Source organism: Scleropages formosus, chromosome 1, assembly GCF_900964775.1.
Source record: "Scleropages formosus chromosome 1, fSclFor1.1, whole genome shotgun sequence".
NCBI lineage: Eukaryota > Metazoa > Chordata > Actinopteri > Osteoglossiformes > Osteoglossidae > Scleropages > Scleropages formosus.
The window spans coordinates 16,432,875-16,457,075 of NC_041806.1; the positions used below are offsets into that span (position 1 = coordinate 16,432,875).

The following is a 24,201-nucleotide window of genomic DNA, read 5'->3' on the forward strand; positions in this document are numbered from 1 at the left end:
TACTTAATCGCCCATCTGCAGCTATGTTTCTTTTTCTTATAGTAATGCACAAATTATATTTTCTATGAGATGTACGTCACTTTGGAGAAAAGCATCTGCTAAATGAATAAATGTAAATGTACATCATTATTAGTTTGTGGTCCTTTTCATGAAGGTAAAGGGGAAGATTTAAGATAATTTTAAGATGGAAATGTAAATTTAAAGTTTTATGATTATAGTGAAATGATTTTAAACAACACAATGGATTTAGATTTATGCAATTATTATGCTGTGCACATAGTTTTTTAGTCTTTCAAAAGTTATTTAATCTTTTTGACGCAGTATGAAGGTGTAATTATGAATAAAATACTTTTCCTAGTGTGTTAAAGGTGCCCTATATCACCTGTAAGCACTTGTGTTTGCCGAATGTTTCAAATAAAAAAAGATATAGAGCATTTCAAAGGTATACTACTGTTTGACGTGTACTCATACTAACTGTACGCTTTCCATTGGCAGCTTAACCAAATATTTTTATAAGAGCTCACAAAAGTCAAATGTGCCTTTAATTTCCTCATGAGTGGATACATAATGATAATTATAGTTTTTAAAGCATTTTAATAGTCTTGAGTTTCTAATGCCTTCCTGTTGTAGACCTTCTAAGTCCCGGCTTCCTTTATGCTACAGTACTTTTACTGTGTTCTTTACCGTTGAGTTGTTACTATGCATGATAGCCATAACATTGAATTATTATTTTATTTTATCACTGTAATACTCAGTGCTTTTGTGCCTTTTAATTCTTTCACACATGGATGAGAAGTGCTCTTTTAACAGTTTAACAGATCAGTGGTCCTCAGCAAAACACAGAATACACAAGATCTGAAAAACATTCAGGGAGGTAACATCAAACACCAAAAACCCTCACTTTTTGACACTGCTGTTGCTTTTAAATTGGAGTTGAGGTACCAGATATTAATTCAAGTAGTGGATTGCTGGGATTATATAAACAATGATACATATCCTGTTGGTGTCAGTGCAAATATGTCAATCCATCAGCGACTGTTGTAACATGAGTACTGATATGTGTATAAGCAGTAGAACAGCAGCACTGCAGTGTGAATGTGGACTTTCTCTTTTCTGTTTTTACTGTGTCTTCATAGCGCTATCAATAATCTGAGTTAACCTCTGTGTACTACTCATCAGTATTATGAGATATGTAACCCAGAGCTGAATAAATGTCGCAGTAAAAGCATAGCAGCATGTGTCTTTCTGTCCTGCCCTGTGTTTAACTGTGTTAATTTCAAATGTCTGCGCTACACTTCAGTACTTTCTTATGACTGCTGAGAGGCAGTGTAAGAATGGAGATGAGTGGGAGATTAGCATTTTCACTATTATGTTTTAATCATCATAGAATAGTAAGCTCTCGATTTTATCTGATTTTATGTGTGTTTTGACACTGGTATAAGGTTGAACAGCTTTAAACATTGATCCAAAGCACAGATTTTATCTGCAGTGTTGCATGGGATATAATTTAAGCACAAATTATAATTATAATAAATTGTAGCCATTCATTTTCTGTTTTATAGAAGCTAGCCTCTGTGGATTCTACTTTCTGGAAGTTTTGTGTTAATTTTTTGAAAATTAATTCAGCGAGCATTTCAGTGGAACCACTCACCCTTCCAGTGTTTTACCCAAATGACCTGAAACAGAACACAAACCAAGGCAACCAATAAAAGAACAACGGACATTTGTGTGTATTTGTACTTTCAGTATTTATTATTTCACCTTTCAGTCACTGGTGTGATACTGTGCTCGCTGGCTCAAATAACTGCAGGATATTATTTAATGTCCAGCTGCAGAGTCTACATTTTCCTGTTCCTACCCTATAAGTAAAGGGTTAGAGAGGAACATACTAAATCCAGACAGGTCCAGAACCTGACCTCCTTACACCTGGTACAAGTGTGACCCCAAGCACTTTTAAAGTCCTACTTGCTGAAATGGACTACAAACAGATCAGTTGTCTCTGGTACATTGGATGTGTGGCACCTCACATCTGTGGGATGAGGTCCAGCCCAAGTCTTGAACTGTGTGGCCCCGTTTCCTTGGAAACTGAGCTCCATGCAGTGTGTGACTCATCTCCTCAAGGGAGTGGAAACATAATAAACATCCCAGTGAACATGATTTGCTCTGTATCATTAATAAAAATGATTAATACATTGTAATTTGAATGTGAAGAAACAGAAGAGACTGGGGGAATCTGGGGAAAAAACAACTGAAGAGCTCCTTCAAATCTGCTGCTGTGCATAAGCATAGAACTAGTCTGTAATGTTAGTACATTATTATTTGGATAAAACAGTAAAGAGCACAAAGCCAATGGAGCTTGCTGTGTATGTTTGTGGCTCCAGATATAAACTAGCAAAGAGATGCACCGAACGCTGCATCAGCAACTGACGAAACAAACCTCCTCGCTTGACACGCAGTCCGAAATTATGTCTACTTGTACCGGGCCACGTCTAGTTAATGGAAGCCGCACATCAGTTGCAGAGGCTTGATTCTCGTCTGCTGTGAGTCCCTTTAGTACTTGTCATCCTTGTGAACCAAAGTTACTTGTTCTGGATCAAAAGAGATAATGGGCAAACAGACAAAGTGTCCTCATGTGACTTCATGGTGCAGAGGTGTCTTAAGGGCTCGGCTATGACCCCAGTGATCACATGATGACCAAAGGTTCATCTTGCAGTGCTTTAATTTACTGGGAAGATGAAGAGGAAAGGGAAATGGTTACACTGGTATCAGTTGGGCTGCACTGCTGATGGCCATTGAGCATACAGTCCCTCTTCACATGGCTTTCGTTGTTTTCAGTCCCCGACTCTTCCTTGTGCCCTACTGCTTTCCTCCACTTTTTCAAGAGCAGACATCAGACCAGGACCAACGAGGACACAAATACTCTGTGTCCAAACAAATCCTACAAGCTCAAGTTTCTGCAAAGTATTGGGAACTTTCCGGGTGTTACGATCAAAATGCTGTATGTGCGACTGGAAAAGCTCTGCAATGTCTGTGTCTGTTTTTGTCATCATTCGGAGGGCATTTAACATTTTGTGGTAGTTGTGGTCATTACATTGCAGAAAATAAAATTTTTTTTTTTCAAAAAAAAAGGACTAAGTGCAATATTTTAAGAATTGTCAGAATACTGTGGTCTGGAGCAGAGAGGCAAACAAGTGGTAGAAGAGCTGTGATGAAGGTAACTAGCACCAAAGTGTGTGTGCATGTTCAGGCCTCCTTGTGCTCTAAGGGTAGGCGAAGACTCTGAGAACCACACAATTAAGATATGTGCTAGACCACAGTCACTGTCCTGGTGGTTCCAGTGTAAGTGTCACACCCTCATCTGCCTGTCCATTAGCAACACCTGCGGCTCATCGAGGGAACACAGGATAAAAGGGCACCCTGGAAGACCTTCCATGGGGAACCTCTTCCTAGAGCAACTGCAATGCTCTGTGATGCCCTTAGTGTGGGCTTCTCTGGTTTCCTGATCCTTTGCCTGTCTATACTTAACCATGATTCTTGTCACATCATTTGGATGATGTTTGCTGACTGCTTGACCATTGCCTGTATTTTGGACTACTCTTTTGCTTGACCCCACAGACCATTAAACAGATTTCAAGCCCTGCTCGAGTCCATCACTCTATTCCTTCCTGCGACATGACGGACGGTTCCGCCTCTCCCACAAACTCAGTGGAGCTCGGCTAGCTGCACAATGCCATGGCTGCGCAAGACGCTCTTCTTGGAGCTGACGACCAGTCCCTAAAACAGATTGAAGGGACACTCAATGGTCTGATTTCCACACTCCAGGCCAGTGGACTCCTGCAGCAGGTGGAGGAGTCTGAGGAGACTCCACCGGAATAGGGCGCTACTTCAGCACCTCCGAGCGCTCCATTACCTAACACCCACATCGCCACTCCGGAAAGGTATAACGCATCACCAGATCATTGCCAAGGCTTCCTGATGCAATGTGAGCTGGTGTTCTCCTGCTCCCCACTCATGTACCAGACAGAGCACGCCATGACTGCTTACCTGGTGGAGCTACAGATCAGCCCGGAATGATGCTAGGCAACGGCTAGGTGGGGCACTCGCACAAAAACCACCTACGCTAAGTTCTGGAAGAAGTTTGAAGGGGTATTCCGTCATCCGCTTTCAACACGCACTGCCAGCAACCGCTTCCTCTGCATCCAACAGGGCAGTCGGAGCGTGGCTGAGTATGCCTTGGAATTCCAGACGCTGGCCAAACAGAGTGGATGGAATACTGCCTCCCTCCTGGCCTGCTTCCAGAACGGTCTCCAGCCCAAGCTCTAGAACGAACTGGCACATAGAGGGGAGGAGTAGACATCTGACCGCTTTGTGGAGACGGCTGTAGCGGTAAACAATCTTGCTTGAGATTGTACCTCAAGGTGATTGGACAGCTGCTCCAGACCTTGCCTCTGGAATGGAGCCAGAGCCGATTCAGCAGGGATGGCTGGACCCCAAAGAGAGACGGTGTTGACTCCAGGACTGCCTGTGTCTCTACTGCGGAGCCCCGGCCCACTTCCGCTTTGCATAGCAGGTGCAGCCCCCACAAGGAACCCACCAGGGATCACAGGTGAGTCCCTGGGGCCGGTCAGGGTGACTCACGATCCTCATACACATAATGTTGGAGTGGAAGCATCTGTATACCCGTGCATTGGTAGTCCTGGGAGTGGCTGGCTGGTTCATGGATGTAGAGTTTACCCAAGCGAACAATATCCCGGGCCAGGATTGTGGCTTTACGTTAAGGGTCAGCACACTGGATGGCCAGCCCTTGAGTTCTGAGGTGGTGGATACCTGCACACAAACCCTCCGTGTTATGATTGGGACCTGCCACCATGAGGACCTGGTGTTTTTTTCTGATAGGGGTCCCGGACACCCCTGTTATTCTAGGTTTCCCCTCGTTGGTTCGGCTTGACTTAGTGTTCCTGGGGAGTAAGGGGTAACTGGTGTCAGGGAGAAAGATACTCGTAGTCCTGTTTACAGGTGCACTGTTGTGCCACATTGGTAGAAGGGGTGGCAGGCCTCCCCCGGTGGAGGTTCCACGAGAGCATGAAGACCTCTGAGAGGACTTCAGCAAGGTCAGGGGAGCCGAGCTACTTTCTAGGCCCATAGGCCTTGGGACTGTGCGATTGACCTCTTGCAATGGACCACACCCCCAAGGGCCCACGTGTACCCCTTGTCCCTTCCAGAACAGAAAGCGATGGAGGAGTACATCATCAGGCCCTCTACTTCGCCAGCCTCCACCGGGTTTTTTCATTGGTAAAATAGAGGGGGGGGTCTGTGCCCCTGCCTCGACATTCGGGGGTTGAATGCCCTCACTGTCAGGTATCCACACCCGTTGCCCCTGATCATCGTGGCTTTAGAGAGGATCCATAGGGCGACAGTATTCATGAAATTGAATCAGGTGATGAGGATTAGTCTATTCTGAGTTTTATGCACCTACTCGTGTGATAAACTTCGCTGCATAAAGTGGAAACAAACCAAGTTTACTTAAGAATCATATGTCTGCAACTATGTCTCGCTTTCTCCTAATGTAATGCACAAATTGTATTTTTTCTGAGATGTACATTGCTTTGGAGAAAAGCGTCTGCTATATGAATAAATGTAAACGAGTTAAACCTCTCTGGTGCTTATCTCATCTGTATCCACCAGGGGGACGAGTGGAAGACAGTGTTTAGCACCTCCCTAGGTTATTATGAATATTGGGTAATGCAATTTGGTCTCTCTAATGCTCCCTCAGTCTTCCAGGCTTTCATTAACTATGTTCTCAGGCCATCCAGGCATCCGGCGGACTCTCTCTCTTTTGCTCGCACGTTTCTGGTGGCCCTCCCTGGCGGACAACATCAGGGACTACGTGGAGGCCTGTGCCACCTGTTCCCATGCCGGGACCCTGACTCTGAAGCCCACAGGACTCCTGGAACTGCTGCCTATGTCCTCCCGTCCTTGGTCCCATGTGGCAATCAACTTCCTGGTGGACCTCCTGCCCTCAGACGGTAAGATTGTGATCCCTACCCTGGTCGACCAGTTCTCACAGGCTTGCCACTTCATCCCGCTCCCCAAGTTGCTGACCACCTTGGATATGGCTAAGGTCCTATTCCACCAGCTGTTCCAGTTGTTCGACTTACCAGAGGACATGGGCTTGGAGCGAGGGCCTCAGTTCACGTCAAGGCTGTGGAGGGCCTTCTGGGACAAGTGGGTGTCAAGGTAAACCTCACCTCAGGCTACCACCCACAGGCCAATAGCCAAGCCGAACACCTTCAACAGGACATTTCCTGAAACCTACACTCCTATTGAGCCCAGAGGCAACATCACTGGGCCTGGTGCCTGTCCTGGACAGAATACACACACAATGTGTTGTCCCACACTGCCACTAGGCTGTCCCCCATTCAGTATGTGTTGGGGTATCAGCTCATGGTGTTCCTATGGCAGATCCCTCCTAGCCAGGTAGTGGTGGACGACTGGTACAGAGAAAGCAGAGACACGTGGTGGTCCGTGCAAGACCACCTCAGGGCGAGCGCGGAGCCGTACAACCTCAGGCTGATCGACATCGACAGACCCTGTCTTTTGTGCCAGGTCAATGAGATTGGTTCTCTGCTTGGGACCTCAAGTTGTGTCTACCCTCATGGAAACTGAGCCCATGGTATATAGGCCCATATGCAGTCCTGCGCTGGGTCACTCCAGTCACTTAAAAACTGCTACTGCCCCCAGCTGTGCGGGTGCACCCCGCGTTCCACGTGTCCCTCCTTAAGCCTTGTGGGACCTCTCTCCTCCAGCTGGCTGCTGCACGCGCTCCTCCTCCGGTGCAGGTTGACAGGGAACCGGTGTACATCGTGCGGGCCTTGCTGGACTCCCAGTGTTGCAGAGGAGGGCTGCAGTACCTGGTCAATTGGGAGGGATACGGGCTGGAGGAACGATTGTAGATGAGCGTGCATGATGTTTTAGACCCCAATCTAATAGCTGCTTTCCACAGGGACCATCCAGGACGGACAGCACCTCGGCCCAGGGGGTGCCCTCCTTCTTGGCATAGGGCGGGGTACTGTCACGCCTTTGTCTGCGTGCCCATTAGTGACACCTGTAGCTCATTGAGGGAACACAGAATAAAAGGGCGTCCTGGAAGACCTTCCATGCGGAACCTCTTCCTAGAGCAACCACAACACTCTGTTCCTGTTTTGCAATTCCCTTAGTGCTTGCCTCTCTGGTTTCCTGATCCTTTGCCTATCTATACTTGCCACGATTCTTGTAACATCTTTCGGACAACATTTGCTGATGGCTTGACCATTGCCTGTATTTTTGACTACTCTTTTGCCTGACCCTATGGACCATTAAACACGTTTCATGCCCCGCTCGAGTCCGTAGCTCTATTCCTTTGGCAACATGACACTAAAGGGGGGCCAACAGAGTAAATTTGAGAAGACATTTTACTAAATCACTGCATCCCACTCTAGGACAAGGGGGTGGAAGCCCTGCATTCAACAAGGGACTGCTAGTCATGACTAGTCCAGTTGAGAACTGCTTCTATGAGGCAATGATGGAAATAGGAGGAAGGGAAGTAGCAGACCACACAAGTCCTGGGAATAAGCGCTGGACACAGCTGCTCTGGACATTCTGAAAATGGAAGCATGACATGAACAACAACAACAACAACAACAACAACAACAACAACAACAACGCAGAAGGATGAATCCTTGTTTTCATTTATTTAAAAACAGATCCTTCTTACGTCTCATACACAGCGTAATACAACAGGTATCTATACATATAATTACAACTGCGCTCTCTGAGATAAAGTAGTTCCATGTTATAGAAGTCTTTTTAAAAACAGGAACACAGTTCTTCCAATTTTGTCTTGTTTACTGATCTTTTCTTACCATATTTCCATATATGCGCAATATGTATAGGTCTATGATATGGAAATGTGTAATGAAAGTAACAATTATGTATTCAGCACAGCAACAATAACAAACTGTCTTTATTCTGGTCTGCTCTCCATGTGAGCAGAAGAGAACGAACTGATGTCTTCTCCGATGAATTCGTTCACTGGGGAGACAGAAATTAGTCGCGTTAATGACTCCATCGACCAAAATGTCAGCACGGACACGCAAGAACGCACACGCTGCAGAGAACACACAAACGCCTAACCTTCTTCCAAGGTAATGTTGTGGATGGGTGATGGGCCTGCAAAATCCACAGAATTTTCCTGCATTTTCATCCCAGCTTGAGTCCCTGATGGAGGGGTGAGCCTCTCTTGGAGCCCTCGGCACTGGGGTCCCCAACTTTCAAACTGGGTGTAGGACGGGGGGTAAATGTCCTGATAGGCAGCAGGATTGGGGGGTGGGGAAGGGCAAATCTCCTGGGGGTAGGAGCAATTAGGGTAAGGAGAATGTGGCAGAGGAGGAAGCGGGGAAGTGGAGAGGGGGCTGCTGGCTGGGAAGGGGCTGAGCGAGGAAGAGTGTGATGGGGAGGGGGATGAAGAAAGGTACGGAGAATCCAGCCAGGGGGATGGTGAGGGAGATGACGGGTGTGGATTCCTGGGGTACAGTGGGGGCAGCAGCTCTGTGAAGCCCAGCTCCAAGCTTTCGAAACTGGAGTGCCTTTCAGACAGCCCACTTCTGCCACTAGTGCCCTCCTCCACTGCCTCTGTCTTAGGGCAGTACTCTTCGTGATACCCCTGGTGGTGGTACACTGGGGGATGATCAGTGGGGTAAGCAGGGAGGCGGAATGCTTGTTGCCCTGTTGCAAGCACCCTCTCCTCAGAGGAATTGCCCCTTAGTGGCACTGCAGCCCCAGAGTCTCTGCTCGCTCCCACGGGGGGCAAAGCCGTGGGGCATGTCTGGGGCAACAGGGGGTCCTCTTCTTTAAACATCACTAGAAAGAGAATTGGAGAGAGAAAAGGTGAAGGAGGGGTGAGGAGAGTCAGTCAATGAACATTTGTAGGAAGAACACACACACACACACACACACACACACGCACTGAACAATTCCTACACCGAAACAAGTGCAGAGTTCTAACCCTAAAACCTTTCTTAATCTCGAAGGAAGCGCCTTGATGCCACAGCAGTACACACTCATACTCTTAAAGGAGCCGTAAAGAGCCTGTAATAAATAAAAAAATCAATCACATGGACTCATTTAGCACACATTTTCCTTCTACATCCCAGGCTTATTAACTTGTACTCAGCTGACACCCTTGTCCAAGTCCACTTACTAACGGAAAATACACTGCAAGACCAAAGTAAGGTAAGGTGAAATAAGTGACCTGGAGTTCAACTGAAGTCATTGTGACTTTGATAAGGGAGGGGTCAGAACTGGTTTACCAGCCCCCTCTTCCATGCATGTCTTGGGCTTGAGAACACAGGCAGGACATGCAAACTCCATATAGCCTGACCAGGGTTCAAACCTACAGCCAGAGGAGTTTGGAGAGGAGTTTTAGAGTCAATCGCAGTACTAGACCCTCCAGAAAGTCCAGCCTAACTCACAGGACCGAGACAACCTTTCTGATTTGTTTGTTGGGCCTGTTGGCATCATGTGTACAGAGTTGCCATAGCAAGTAGCACTCTACAAGTACACAGGAGATGGCACAATAACACAATTTACACTTAACGGAAAGTTGCTTCTTGGCTTTACCTCAGGCCTCTACTGCACTTGGGTTCGACAAACACAAAAAAATTTATTAAAAAACAACACTACAATCAGCTGGACTGGAAAAGTACGCAGGTTTTTCAGATGCACACTCCAGCACATGTGGGCACCAGAGGAAGCAGGATGACCGGAGCACAGAGTCTACAGTGCGTATAGGGTGCACAAAGTACAGTGTGCAGAGTGTACAGACACGGCAGCAGGGCAACAACGAGACCAGTGCCAAGGACGAAGGGGCAAAGTGAGGGTGGTCTCCTAGCAAGGTGGACAGAGGGGAAACAAAGTGGGGTCAAGAGTCACCTGGTGAGCAGGACAGAGGAACGGAGTGTGTGGTGAGCTGCTGAGATGTGACTACCTGGCAAGTACTTGAAGCACTGCGTGCTGCTCCTCTTCCTCTTTCCATTTGAAACGTAGAGACACACCGACACAGGCTGACTCACACACAAGTCACTGTAGGGTGGCACTGTCACACACAGCAGGCACTGAGAGGAACACAACACACACATTTATACTACTTTAACATTTGTTCACTTAGCGATGCTCTTATCCCAACTGACAGAATGACCACACGCTGTTGTGCAAGGTCACTTACTGTGTTACGGTAAAATACTGACAGTCATTCACATATTTATACAGCAGAGCAATATAACACATACGCACAGACAGCAGGAGGACAAACACTGATCCGACACTGCAATCACCGATGAGCAGAATGGCAAAAAGGGGGTGAACAGGACAAGGGACACATGATTCCAACCTGCTCATTTTGGGGGGGGGGGGGGGGGGGGGGGGGGGGGGGGGGGACAAATGGCAGGAGGCCACTGAGAGCCAGGTCATGACAGGCCATGAGAACAACAAAATTAGGCCGAGAGAATGTGAAATTTCTTCAAACAAGGAAAATGTGATAAGTTGGAGTAACCGTACTGTGGGACAAACACATGATTCTGTAACAGGAGAGTCGTGTCATTTACTGTGTGAGGGTGCAACACTATGCTCTTGTCCCTGCGATGTCTGTGTTGCATCGAAGACTCGTCCTCATTACCTCACTGCTTTTGTCCCGGTCAACCTGAGCGTCCTCTTCCCACTGCAGCTTGCCATCTGTCCAGTGAACAAATAAAGTCACGGTCATAACCAGGACGGCATGCGGCTCTGAGAAGAACTCAAAGAAAAATGCTCGTTCATCCTCCCATGACTGGACAAGTGTAGACCGGGGGGATGTGCAACTGTCGTTCCTGTGTATTATATACGTGACTTTCTGACGCACTTGAGTGGAAATGTAACAGCTCGCAGCTCATACCATGGTTCCTTACCATGAAAATAACAGGAAAACTGAGGAGAACCTCGCAATAAGCCCTTCCAGAACAAAACATTTGGGAGATCTGAGCATGTGTGTTCCTCTGTGTTTACTGAGTGCCGCAAAAAGATGGACACAAACAAGCAGAGGCAACTTCACTGTTACACTGATGCCATTCGCCAACTCACTGACCCATACAAGCCCCATTTTACATTCACATTTATTCACTTAGCAGAGACACACACACACACACACACACACACACACACACACACACACTTTCTGAACCGCTTGTCCCATACAGGGTTGCGGAGAACTGGAGCCTACCCGGCAACACAGGGCATAAGGCCGGAGGGGGAAGGGACACACCCGCCAATCCGTCGCAAGGCACCCCAAGCGGGACTCGAACCCCAGACCCACTGGAGAGCAGGACCCGGTCCAACCCACTGCGCCACCGTGCCCCCACTTAGCACACACTTTTCTCCAAAGTGACTTACAATGGATACTATGTAGCGTTATCAGCTCTCACACACACACACACACACACACACACACACACCTTATTCACCAAGGTGACTTACACTGCTAGATACACTACTTACACTGGGTCACTCATCCATACATCAGTGGAACACACTCTCTCTGTCACTCACACACCAGGGGTGAACCTGAACAGCATGTATTTGGACTGTGGGAGGAAACCGGAGCACCCCAAGGAAACCCACGCAGACACGGGGAAAACATGCAAACTCCACACAGACTGAACAGGGATCGAACCCACATTCTCTCATACTACTCAGGCACTGTGAAACAGCAGTCTTATTTGCTGTGCCCCGTGTCTTTTTATTATGAAAAGTCACATAGCAGCAGACAGAAGTGTACTGTGAACCAATGAGTCTCTCTCTCTCACACACACACACACACACACACACACACACACACACACACACACACACACACACACCACATTCCTGTAGCTTCACTTGATGTGCTCTAGTTGTTTTATTACAACCATAAACCGTCGCATTATGTGTGGTACATTGGCAGGTTTTCCCATTAATCTAATTTTACAGTTTGGCAAGCACAGCAGGTGAAAAAGAACAAAAAGTTTCAACCGAATGAAATTTTAAAGAGATGAGACAAACGCCAGTCCGACACTTTTGACTTTCTGACCCCCTACGGGTCCTTATTAGTCCTCAACACTGAAACCACTCCCTATATTGACTGCCCGGTCACCCGAGCTCCAGTCACGTGTGGATGAACTGTATCCTTGCTTTTTTACCTGTCCCTCTCTCCATAAACAGTACCCTGGAACTTGGCAGGAAATTGGCCCCACCTAGCAGAAGCTCCTCCCCCCCTTCCACAGAGCAGGAGGACAGGCTGAGCGACTCAACAACCGGAAGCTCCTGAGCTGACCGTTGAGCTGAAAGGAGAGAGCGCATATGTCCATCAGTGCCTTGTGAGAGACACAGGGGTGCTCCAACAGGACTCTCGCCTTGCAACGGGCCGCTCACTCACAGCACTCGATGGGCAGCGACGCCACCTGCAAGGCCAGGATGCGGCTGGGTGTGGACAGGGGGGGCGCCAGGGGAACATGTGTTCGGAACACGAGGCGCACTCGTGTGTTCTTCCTCCCCACGTCCGTCTCGCCTTTCCTCAGCTCAATGTCAGAATTGCGCAGCTTCAGGATCCCCGCACAGTCGATGCTGAGAAATGCAGAGCAAGTCGTGAACACACTTGTGGTTACAGACCGGACACACGACCAGATAGAGGAGCTGAAACCAACAAAGACACTGGGGGGGGGGGACCTTGCTCATCAGCCCTGAAATGACAACAAAGTACACCCTCAATTCTGCATCTTCTCCGTGTGTGTATTCGAGTAGTGGAAGACAACAAGAGCTTATGAGGAAAGTGCAAGACAACGCTTTGGAAAATGAGAGCAATGTGAGTAGTGGGGCGCTGTCATCCCCAACCCCCCCTTCCGTCCTCTCTCACAGGGCCGTCATGTCCGTTTCGGGGTTCAGTGGGATTTCCAGGAGCTTGGTACCAGCCTGGAGGCTCTCCTGGCTTGCTGTCCCCACCATCTTCCCAGTCACCCTGTGCACAGCACATCAGTCATCAAACATATCATACGTACTGTACATAAACACACGTGTGTGTATATATATATATATACACACACACACACACACACACACATATATATATATATATATATATATACACACATACACACACACACACATACATACACACATACATATATATATATATATATATACATACACACACATACATATATATATATACATACACATATATATATACACACACACACACACACACACACACACACACACACGTTTCTGCACTTCATTTTCAGGCTGACAGTTTTCTTGGTGTGTGTGTGTGTGTGTGTCTGTGTGTGTGTGTGTGTACTTCAGCACAGTCACACTCCAGTCTAAGAACCCACCGGACATAGTCACCTGCGTACCACAGTATGGTACCTGTGTATCTGGTAGAAAGGGTGTGGACGGATAGACCGATCATCTGCTGTCCCCACAAACACCTGCAGCGTCAGGGGCTGTCGCTCCGTGTAGCCCAGCAGCTGAGACAGGAGAACAGGGGGCAAAACATCCCATTGCAGTGGTAAACACGCTGTACAGCTCAGCCTCATGACTGGTCATTCAGACATGTCACATTCTTTCTTAAAAATATACTTTATTAAAAGCAGTGAAATACGTTAGATGTTAGAACTGTTCTGTACATCAAGGCCCTCCTCTATGTCCGAGAAGAAACCCGCCCTCAAAGACACACACCATTTCAGGATACTTGTGTTACCTTTATGACAGGGTGCCCAGTGGGCGTGGCTTTCACTGCCCCGCGGCTTCCTTCCGTCTCGTAATGCGCGCGGTGATGTGGGCGGGGCTGCACCTCAATGCGCAGCTCGTACTGATCGAACTGGGACGGCAGCGGCCAATCAAGGGGCGGCAGAGCATTTGGCCTGCAAAACATGGGCCAAAACACTGCAACGCATGGGACATTCGACTCGAGCTCACCCATTAGCTCAATGCTGGAATGAGCATACAGTCCAGAGCCTCCCAATATCATTTTTAATATAATCCCAGATTTTACAGAGACAGGGACAACAATCGGCAAAGTGGAACATATGCTGTTTAAAACAAACAAAAACAATTGCCTTATTCCAATAGTTTAAGGGGTTTATGCATACAAAACTTTTAATAAAGACATGAAACATGTTAATTAAGTTACAGTTCTATATAACATAAAAAAAAAAAAAGAGACATGATGGCACTATGGGTAAAGCCAGTGCCTCATCGCTCCTGAGCTGCTCAGTGAGTGTGTGGAGTTTGCATGTTTCTCCGCATGTTTGCACCCTCCACACACCGTCAAACCCAGCTGTATAAATGGGTAAATAACTGTAGATAGATTAACATTGTAAATCACTTTGGAGAAGAGGATTAGCTAAATAAATAAATGTAAATCTGTAAATGTAATGTGGAGAGGGTGGACTGCATTTTAGGGTGTTTCAAAGCACCCAAACCATGCGATATCCACTGCCTAAAATAAACAGTTCCTATGTGAGAAGATGGTTTTAGTTCCATCATCCCTTGTCAGCCCTCCAGCATCCATACTGTATATACATTACATTTTTCACACAAAATGGCTTTATTCCACCTCGATATGCAAAATTTACCGAAACAAAGGGCTGTGTGCGCTGGCTCTGCTTCTTCCCCAGCCCAGTGCAGAAGGAACAGACAGGTAATCCATGGCCAGGGTGGAAGTCTCCCTCCTGGGTTGAGGTACATCTGGATGTGGGCATGGTGAGGTTGTGATTTGGGCCTGCTCTGGATCCACATCACGAGGCGATACCTGAAACCATCATCATAACTGAACATCACATACGCGAACAGTACTTTCAGTGTGTTGGTGTGACAAAGAAAAAGCAACAACGTTGCACCACATAACTAGTTTTGAACCATCACTGTAGTCAGGATCACAGTAAAAATGAATAATAATCACAGTTACACCATCTGCTTCTTGGACAGTGGCAATTTTAGCTGGAGGCACAATGGAACCTAATACTTAACCGTGGGTAGCATGACTGCTGCTTTCACAAGGGGAAGCTCTGCCCCCTTTGAGGTTATTTTCTTTTATTTTGGGAAGCCTGTACAGCCTAAGGTGCAGGGTTTTGAGGGGTTTGACTGCTGTCCCTGCATGGTGATAGAGATTTTAATTGTAGTTTTTTTTGTTAATTACCCTAGACCTCCCTAAGTTGTCAACATCCCTGGGGACTTTGAGGACACAAATTGCTTCTACAATTTGCAAGGATAGGGACTATAAGGATGCAAACCACCATAAAGAACATTCTACGCCTTATGGAATCAGGAGGGCAATGGCAACCTTCCCAATCAAGATCCTTTTGCTTGGGAGGTTTTTAGGACTCCAGAACTTCATCATCGAGGAAGCAGTCTTCAGTCAGCAGAATGGACCCACATCATTCTTCAGCATCATGCTACTGAACAAGGGGGACTACTGGAGGAATCTCTAAAGGTGCGGAGAGAGCACCAGCCACACCATTCTGCATCCTTACTCTGCAGAATCACTGTGGATGACTGACTGGAGGATTGTCAGGGTCCATATCTTTGACTCTAATGTGAGAAGCAGCTGTGGGACCTTTTCTGGGAGATTTCAGTTATGTTTTAGGAGAACATCATGATCTCTGGGATGAACTGGGTTTTAATAATGTTCTTCCACCTCTTGCATATTTTAGCATGGACACAGACATTCAGTTCTATCACTGACAGTCAGCCTCCTGCCAAGCCAAAGACTGTGTACACCTTTACTACCTCACCAGGTGTGGAGGAAAAGATCACCTCTGCTGCAGCTGCTCCCAGCAAAAGCCGTTCAGTGACGGCGTGGTGCAAGCTAGCGTAGTGTCGGCATGGGGTCGCTTCAGGAATGTACCATCACTGATATTTGGTGGTGGAGACTTTTCAGCTGTGACCAATGTTTGCAGGTCCCACCCCTCTGGCACTTCTCTAGTGCCAACATTCAAACAGGATGCTTCATCAACAGAGCTAACCTACTTTTGTACAAATAAAAATGGAACCGTTGCATTTGAAGTTATATCTAATGCTACTACACTATTATGTTTCACTCCTTTTAAGTGCCTGTTTGTAGTTTATATTTTGATTTTTTTTTTTTTTTTTTAAGTATTATTTTGTCTTTACCCCATTTTAACTGGATTAAGCACAGTATCAGTGTCAGGATGACATAACATACCCCATCACAGTTATGCTTTATTGAAGACTGAATATGTCTCCGAACCCTTAATATTAAGCCCCCTCTGTGTGACTTGAGGCTGTAAAACTTTTTGCAACATCAACAGCAGCAGAAAAAGGCCACTCGCCTGTTCCAGGGATGTCTTCCTGGTCTTCTGTGGAATACTGAGCTCCAGGCTGCCAGGCAGTGCTTGGCTTTGAGGGGCGGGGTCCACACTGTCCAGAGGGCTCGGGTATTCCTCTGAGTAACTACCCCTACGTGAGGTGCTGGGTGAAGGCAGAGGGGAATTCCTACGCCTCTTGCCCCCAGGGGAGGTCGGACGGGATGTAGGGGTCAGGCAAAAGTGAGTGGTGGCCTCAGCCAACTCATCCTCCTCCACCAAGAGGGAGTCACAGCTAGAGGCAGGACTGAGCCAGCCGCGGGATGATGGGCTGGATGCAGGACTGGGACTCAGAGATCCTGCCCCTTCTCGGTAAGAAAAGGGGTCCAGCAGCGGCAGGTAGAGACGTTCACGATCCCAGCCACCCCCGCTGTCCCAGTAAGCACCCTCAGCTGGAGTAGAATCCTCTTCTGGGGAGATAGTAGTGATCTGAATACTGGGGCATTCCAGGACCCTGGAGCCTGATACCTTGGAAATAAGGAAACAAAGGAAGACAGAGACAGCTTGTCAGGACATGTCACAAGCAGTGTGCTCAGAAAGGGAAGATAATGCCATCATTTAAGAATTTACTCTCCACAACACAAGTCCTGGGACCGACAGTAAACAGCAGGGAATTTAAATTTTGCTCACCTTAACGGGTCAGGAGAAGTGCATTCAGGTGAGTTACTCTACTAGAGTATCACCCCAAATAAATACTCAAAGTCACATGTAAATGAATACATAATTACCTACATGACATAAGGTTACTCTCTCACACACACACACACACACACACACACACACACACACACACACACACACACACACACACACACACACACACACACACAGTCTGAAACCGCTTGTCTCAAGTGGGGTGGCGGCAAACCGGAGCCTAATCCAGCAACACAATGTGCAAGGCTGGAGGAGGAGGAGGAGGAGACACACCCAGGACGGGATGCCAGTCCATCAGAGAGCACCCCAAGCAGGAATCGAACGCCAGACCCACCGGAGAGCAGGCACAGGCCAAGCCCGCTGTGCCACCACACCCTCCTAGCATAAGGTTACTCTCAGGTATATTTATTTTTCTAAGTGTAACATGTTGAACTGAACCCATTCGTTTTCTTAGGTGTTCCTGAATCAGGAACGTAAAGTTTAAGACAGACAGACCTTTTTCCTGAGTACCAAAACTTATTATGAATGAAGTCTAAGGTGATATGAAGACGAATTTAGCAGTTGAGAACCTGGACTATTAATTTTTACTGTGAAGGTTGTTAGTTGTAATCACTACTGATAAAATCTGTCCAGGAAACTCACTCAGATCTTTACTGCTGCATAGAACTAAGTTCATCTTTTGTTTCAAATAAATTGGTCCACCTGCATATTTAATACATTTCTGCATAACTGTATTCAAAGGGGGGGTGCGGTGGGTTGGACCGGGTCCTGCTCTCCAGTGGGTCTGGGGTTCAAGTCCGACTTGGGGTGCCTTGCAGCGGACTGGCATCCCGTCCTGGGTGTGTCCCCTCCCCCTCACGCCCTGTGTTGCCGGGTAGGCTCCGGTTCCCTGCAACCCCATCTGGGACAAGCGGTTCTGAAAATGTGTGTGTGTGTGTGTGTGTGCGCGCGCGCGCGTGTGTGTGTGTATATTCAAAGGAGGACAGTGACACTTAGTGGACAGAGACTGTAAAAACCCACACATGGTCCTGCTTGTGGCCCTAGTGCTGCTGCTCTATGATGTTCATATGGACTGAAGACATGCATCTTACAGCAAAACAACATATAGGGGGACTGTTTTCCCGTAAGAAATAATATCGTTACTGACTGAAAACCACAATTAAATGACTGAAATGCATGCAAACCTTTCCATGTTTCTAATCTTGGTAGATTAATTAAAAACCACACCTGTCTTTCAGCAGCGTCACAACCACATCCCTGCAGTAGAGCGCTTTGTTCCCAAGTGGAGCGCCAGCTCTGTGTACTTCTAGTCACAAGTAACGACAAATGAGGCAAGACAGTCCGTCCGAACCACTTGCCCCACGCAGGGCACGGGGAACCGGAGCCTAACCCGGCACACAGGGTATAAGGGTGGAGGGGGAGGGGACACACCCAGGACGGGACACCAGATCGTCGCAAGGCACCCCAAGCGGGACTTGAACCCCAGACCCACCGAAGAGCAGGACCCGGACCAACCCACCGCACCTCCGAGGTAAGACAGCACCTCACTGAAAATAAGAGTAAAAAACCTTTACCGTGTTCTCAAATCCAGAACAGGTCAGGAACAAAACACAGTGAAGTGATGTGGCCATGAGCCACAGTGAAGATCCCAGCAGCACCTGCTGCCAGAACCATGGCGCTCACTAGAGCCCCTTACAGCCACAGCGTGGTAAACCGGTGCCGGGGGACCTGCTGCTCCCCAGGGAAGGGGCTGCCAAATTCCCATGGCTACCTTACGACTGCAGCGGCCCGAGAGGCTTTCTGTTTACACTGTCGCCAAGCCAGAGGAAGACAGCCCGCAGCAGCCAGGGACTATCACTCATCAGGCGTGTGGACACAAACGAAGTAAAGAGACGCAGCAAAGGAGATAAGAACCAGTGTGTCTCTTCAGCTCAGGACAAGGAGGAGCCGGAGAGGACAAAAGGGCCAACGTGAGGTCCTCCCTTAGCTTGCTCTGGTGTTCAACATGGCAGCCAGAGGTAACAGTCCCGGACATACAGAAACAGTACACCCAACACTTCTAGATGCTGCATCCTCAGCAAGAGTCTTCAAGAAGACAACAGGCAGTGTGTTTCAAGCACTAATTTCACTGCTTTACCACATTTCAAAAGTTGGCTTTTTTTACTGGAAAATTTACTATTTCAGGCATTGCAAGTGAAGCACAAGCAATTTTCATCTGGGGGGGGGAAAAAAAAAAAAAAAAAAAAGTTTGTTGGTCATAAAACACCATAATAAATAAGTGTGACCTTGGAGCGCTACAAATGAAAAGCATTCATACAGCAAAATTAGCCTTTCCGCTTTAGAGTGTGAGTGTGTCCAACACAATGCACTGTTGTGTTGTTATTTTTTTCACTGCACCAGTAAATGGCTAGGCCCGAGTGAGAGAGACTGGCTTGCGCGCTGCCTCCTGCTGGACACGTACCTGTACTGAGCGAGCTGGGAGGCTCTCATACGTGCCACTATACTCCCTCATGAGTGTTCTTCTGGGGGGCGGGGAGTTCATCCCTGCTCTCTGATTGGATGGTAGCTGGACAGCGGGGATGCTGATTGGCTGGCCGATGTTGGAGGCAGCCAGGTTGGTGTCTTCGACAGAATACAGGTAGGGAGGAAAGACAGGCAGAGTGTTTTGACAGTTCGACCGACATTCACGTTCATTCACTCAGCTGCTGCATTTTTGCATAACTTCCCTTACAGTGATTCACCCATTTACACAGCCTGGAGCCTCACAGCAGTCTTTTGGGGTTAGTGCCTTGTGCAGGGGTACTAGAGCAGGAGGTGGCATTCAAATCTGCGACCTAGCAGCTCTAACCACTACGTCACCTGCTGGCCCAAAACACGGTGATGAATGCGTTACCGCAGAGAAGCGGTACCGAAGAGCTTCGGCTGGCAGAGCACAATATTCGTGGGCCCCAGGCCTGACTCCTGAGGCACACATCCAGATCTTTCGCTCCCCGGGGCCGCAGGGAGTACAGCAAAAGACCCATAAAAGGACTTCCACCCCCAGCTTTCTGTCGGAAACACGCTGTAAGCTACGGGTGAAGGGTGGGCCTGGTGAGGAAGAATGCATACACAAATTCCGTGATAAACAGCAGCCCGAGGCACACAAGCTCTTATTAATGAGACGTGTCAGGGAGCGCAGCTGCGGGGCTCTACGGCCGTCCAGCCGTCCAGCTCGCACTGGGGCCATCAAGAGCCGGGCTGCGGAGGGGCAGCAGGTCGCAGTGCTCAGGGCGACTACGCCGTACAAGTGTAAAGCTGACTTTCAGGAGGGAGAAGACACTAGTCTCATCACCGCGGCGACGGGGCGCATCTCCATGACCTTACCTGGACCGTATGTGACTTGTAGATGTGATTTAAAATGAGAACTCAGTGCAGAAGTTATCTTTCTTGGGGAAAATGTCAGCACTTATCTCGAGAGTGTGTTAAAAGCGGTTAAAGGCATGTCGGGTGAGACAAGGGAGGGGTTTAAAGGCAAGAAAGAGCCAATAGAAGAAGTGTGATTTCAAAAGGTGACTGAAATTAAAAGTGGGCCATAAACGAGGGGGAGCAGGGGAGGGGGGCACGGGGGGTAGGTGTGTATGTGTGTGTTCAGTAAACACAGAGCTGGAAGTTGGCTCCAGATGGCAGCTGTTAACTGGGCTCACACGCACGGCTGATTAGAAACACATTGAGGTCCAGGGTGCGCGAACACGCAAAGCAGGCGCGGCCCCGACGCACACTGCAGGAACACGGGACGCGGAGACACCCCACGCATCGGCGTCACAAGCAGGGACACAAGGGACACAACATCCGCCAGAGGCACAGGAAGCACAGGCAGACAGAATGCGGGGACAGAAGAGGACAGGAGGGGACAGCAGACAACGGGGACGGGGCAAGACAGTAAGGGATAGCAGAGATAATGATGGGACAGGGCACGAGGCGGTGGGACAGGACACAGTAGACATGTCCTCCTCCGGAGCCACTGACCGGCGCTGCCGCCCGGTTCCAACTCGGCTCTGTCCCCGTCAGCCGGGCGCCGCGCACACGGCTCCTCCTCGAACACCAGCTGGAACTCGAACTCGCCCTCCTCCCAGCCCGGCGCGGCCCCCATCCCCGAGCGGGCGGCTCTGGACAGACCGGATCGGATCGAATCCCGTTCCGTTCGGACGTCAAACAATGAAAACGCAGCAGCCGCAAACCAGGGACCGTCCTCAGCGCATCTCTCACAAGGGCGCGCTCATCATGTTTGCTACTTTACTCCTTTTGTTTTTTTCTTCGCTTTTCTTCCTCCAAGACGCGACGGCGAACGCGCCCGCCAATCGTCTTTCCCCTCAATGTTTTAGAAAACTTTTTGTAAAATAATTGCGACGTGCTGCAGCTCCGCCGCTGCCGCCGCCGTCACTTCAAGCGCCACCAGTGAATTCGACCGCACATGCAAAAAAAGTTCGCAAGTATCTTCTGGGATGAAGGTCCATCAAGTTCAAGTTGGTCCGCGATTTCAAAGCGTACCGATACGTTCTTGTCCTTCACTGTCGAGCTTTCTATCATTTCTTAACCTCCTCTACCCCCCGCCTCTCTTCTGCCTCCTTTTTTGCTTCACAAAAAAAAAAAGAAAAAGTTTTTCCCAAATTTGTTTCGTCTTTTGCCCTTAATTGCCTTTGGGCGGGTTTTCCACGACCGTTACTCCACCCTAATTGGCCGCCGTCGGTGTCAATCTCTCCGCGGACGTTCCTCCCCGCCCCCTTCCCACGAGCCGTGTGCGCTGCCCTACTCCTGATTGGTCTTCGAGAAAGGCTCAGTCCCTCAGTTTTATCTGATTTCACTTACAGTAATTATGACTGCTCGCTTTTCCAGTCGACAACAATTTAGGCTACACATGATAATTAGAAATCACCACCAAACATTGGTGGCCTTTATTTGAAAACTGGATCCCAGTGATTGCCACTGCTTATTATCTCCTTCAGGAAGGTGGCCCCTCCCACAGGGCCTCTGGAGAGCAGCCTTTAGGCCCTTTCTCCAGGTCCTGTCCAACATCAGTCTCATGGACTAACACTGGTAGAACGTTACCTCCTTAATACTTTTCCTTCAAGTTATCGTGTCTTCAGAAGTTAACAAGCTGCACCCCCCCACCCAAAAAAAAAGCCTTTCAGCTTCCTGTGGACGCTGGTAATCTTACTGCGCTGCTCTTTTGCTTAAACCCCTCCCTGTTGGATCCCCCTCCCCTGTCCCTCCCCCTGTGGTTCCCTGCCCTCCATCATTGCTCCTGAAAATATCTGGTTCTTATTATCTCCTATAGTCTACACTGTGCCTGAGACGGTAGACAAAAATGTGGATAAACACACTCCCACCCCCTGGCCCATCTCCTCCTCCTCCGTCTCTCACTCACTTTCTGCCCACTCTCTCACCAGTGTGTCCCCTTGCTGGTGCCACACTAACACCCTCAGCGGTTCCTGCAGAGCGGTTCTCATTCATCTACGCACGCTCTTTCTGAACCCAACACACTCTGTCTTACACATCGTTACTGTCGCTCTCGTGCTGTACTTTTCCTTACTGCTACCATCTTTGTCCAGGAGTTTGGGGTGAGATATAGAGCTCGATCCCATAGAGGTTCCCACACACCAACACACCGGCAATGTGACATAAGATTTGCGACACCTCGCGGTGTATTTGGGGAGACGCACAGAAGCCGTGTGGACATCTTTTGGACCGAGGCCAGCTGGCTAGGAAAGCCCTCGAGGGCCTTACCCAGGCAGTGCGGAGGCAGGGTAGGCGGATGTAGCCAACAGAGTGTCGGTTTTCACATTGCAGAGACCAGTAAATGTACTCACGTGCCGAACTTTGTGGCGATTAAGGCTGAGCCTCACTCGCTTTCGCCTGCAAAAATCTTTTTTCAGTCGTACATCCTGGCAATTGGCTGCAAAAGTTTGCAAGTTCAAGTGGAACATGTGCTGCATTGAAATGAACAGTGGGGGGTCTACAACTGAAACTTGATGTACTGTGATTAACCCTACTGCAATGATAGAGGTTCGAAAAGTGCAAACAACCTCTGACTGTTAATTTATTTCAACCCTGACTTGATATTGTAGTTTACATTTAGATTACATTTATTCGTTTAGCAGATGCTTTTCTCCAAAGTGACATACAACTCATTAAAAATACTATGTGTACATTACATTAGGAGAAAGAGAGACATAGTTGCAGATGTGTGATTCTTAAGTACAGTTGGTTTGTTTCTCTCCACTATATGCATCAGTCTTCATCACACGAGTAGGTGCATAAAACTCAGAATAGATAAATCCTGATCACCTTCCTACAATTTTTTTTCAAGATACACAAACATTTTCATACAATACAGGAGTAGCGGCTATGTAAAGGATTGATTTGGGCATGATCATAAAGTTATTTACACCATACATGAGCTGGAGAGATCATAGGCGAAGTGAGTCTGGAAGAAGTGAGTTTTCAGACCCTTTTTAAATGTGGGCAGAGTTTCAGCAGTTCTGAGTGAGAGTTGGAGGTTGTTCCACCACAACGGAGCCAGAACCAAGAACCTCTGCGCTTTACCTTTCGTGTGCAGGACCACCAAGTGGGCAGAAGTAGAAGAGTGAAGCAGTCTGGTTGGGGTGTAGCAGTTGATAAAGTCTTATAAATAGCTAGGGGTAGTTCTATTGATGCATTTGTAGGCAATAACTAGGGTGTGAAATTTGATCCGAACAGTTATAGGAAATCAGTAAAGAGAAAAGAGTAGAGGAGATGCATGGGAAGGCTTTGGCAAATCAAACACAATTCAGGCAGCAGCAGCCTGTATCAGCTGAAGAGATCCGATGGCAATAGCAGGAAGGCCACAGTTTTTCCTTTACACCTCACAGCTTCTGTGCAGATTAAGAAACTGCTCTTTAATTCAGAGTGACCAGTTCACCTCAAACACACATCTTTGGATTCTGGGAGGAAACCAGAGCACCTTGCAAAAGTTCACATGAACTTGGTGAGATGGGACAGAACTGAATATGGCAATTACACACACAGTCTGAAACTGGTCGTCCCAAGTAGGGTTGCGGCAAACCGGAGCCTAACCTAGCAACACAGGGCGCAAGGCTGG

General features: G+C 48.1%; 1 protein-coding gene across 1 annotated transcript; it reads right to left on the reverse strand.

Moving 5' to 3' along the window:
* Positions 1 to 7,711: 7,711 nt before the first annotated feature.
* Positions 7,712 to 21,804, reverse strand: nfatc4 (nuclear factor of activated T cells 4). The gene is made up of 13 exons (XM_018758048.2): positions 21,090 to 21,804; positions 19,546 to 19,706; positions 16,398 to 16,898; positions 14,682 to 14,857; positions 13,805 to 13,967; positions 13,471 to 13,571; positions 12,959 to 13,060; positions 12,482 to 12,669; positions 12,246 to 12,386; positions 10,712 to 10,767; positions 10,025 to 10,151; positions 8,173 to 8,898; positions 7,712 to 8,070 (listed from the first exon to the last, which is right to left on the reverse strand). Exons 1-13 carry the CDS (start codon positions 21,211 to 21,213, stop codon positions 8,003 to 8,005), a joined length of 2,634 nt encoding a protein of 877 aa, XP_018613564.1. The 5' UTR covers positions 21,214 to 21,804; the 3' UTR covers positions 7,712 to 8,002.
* Positions 21,805 to 24,201: the final 2,397 nt, after the last annotated feature.

Bases quoted from the DNA above. Each gene is read 5' to 3' on its own strand.
- nfatc4 (XM_018758048.2), bottom strand. From the start codon at position 21,213: ATGGGGGCCGCGCCGGGCTGGGAGGAGGGCGAGTTCGAGTTCCAGCTG. The intron at 19,707-21,089 runs GTCAGTGGCTCC...ATTCTGTCGAAG, and splicing joins GGAACCGGGCGGCAGCGCCG to ACACCAACCTGGCTGCCTCC. The intron at 13,572-13,804 runs GTAACACAAGTA...CTCCTGTCTCAG, and splicing joins CTGGGCACCCTGTCATAAAG to CTGCTGGGCTACACGGAGCG.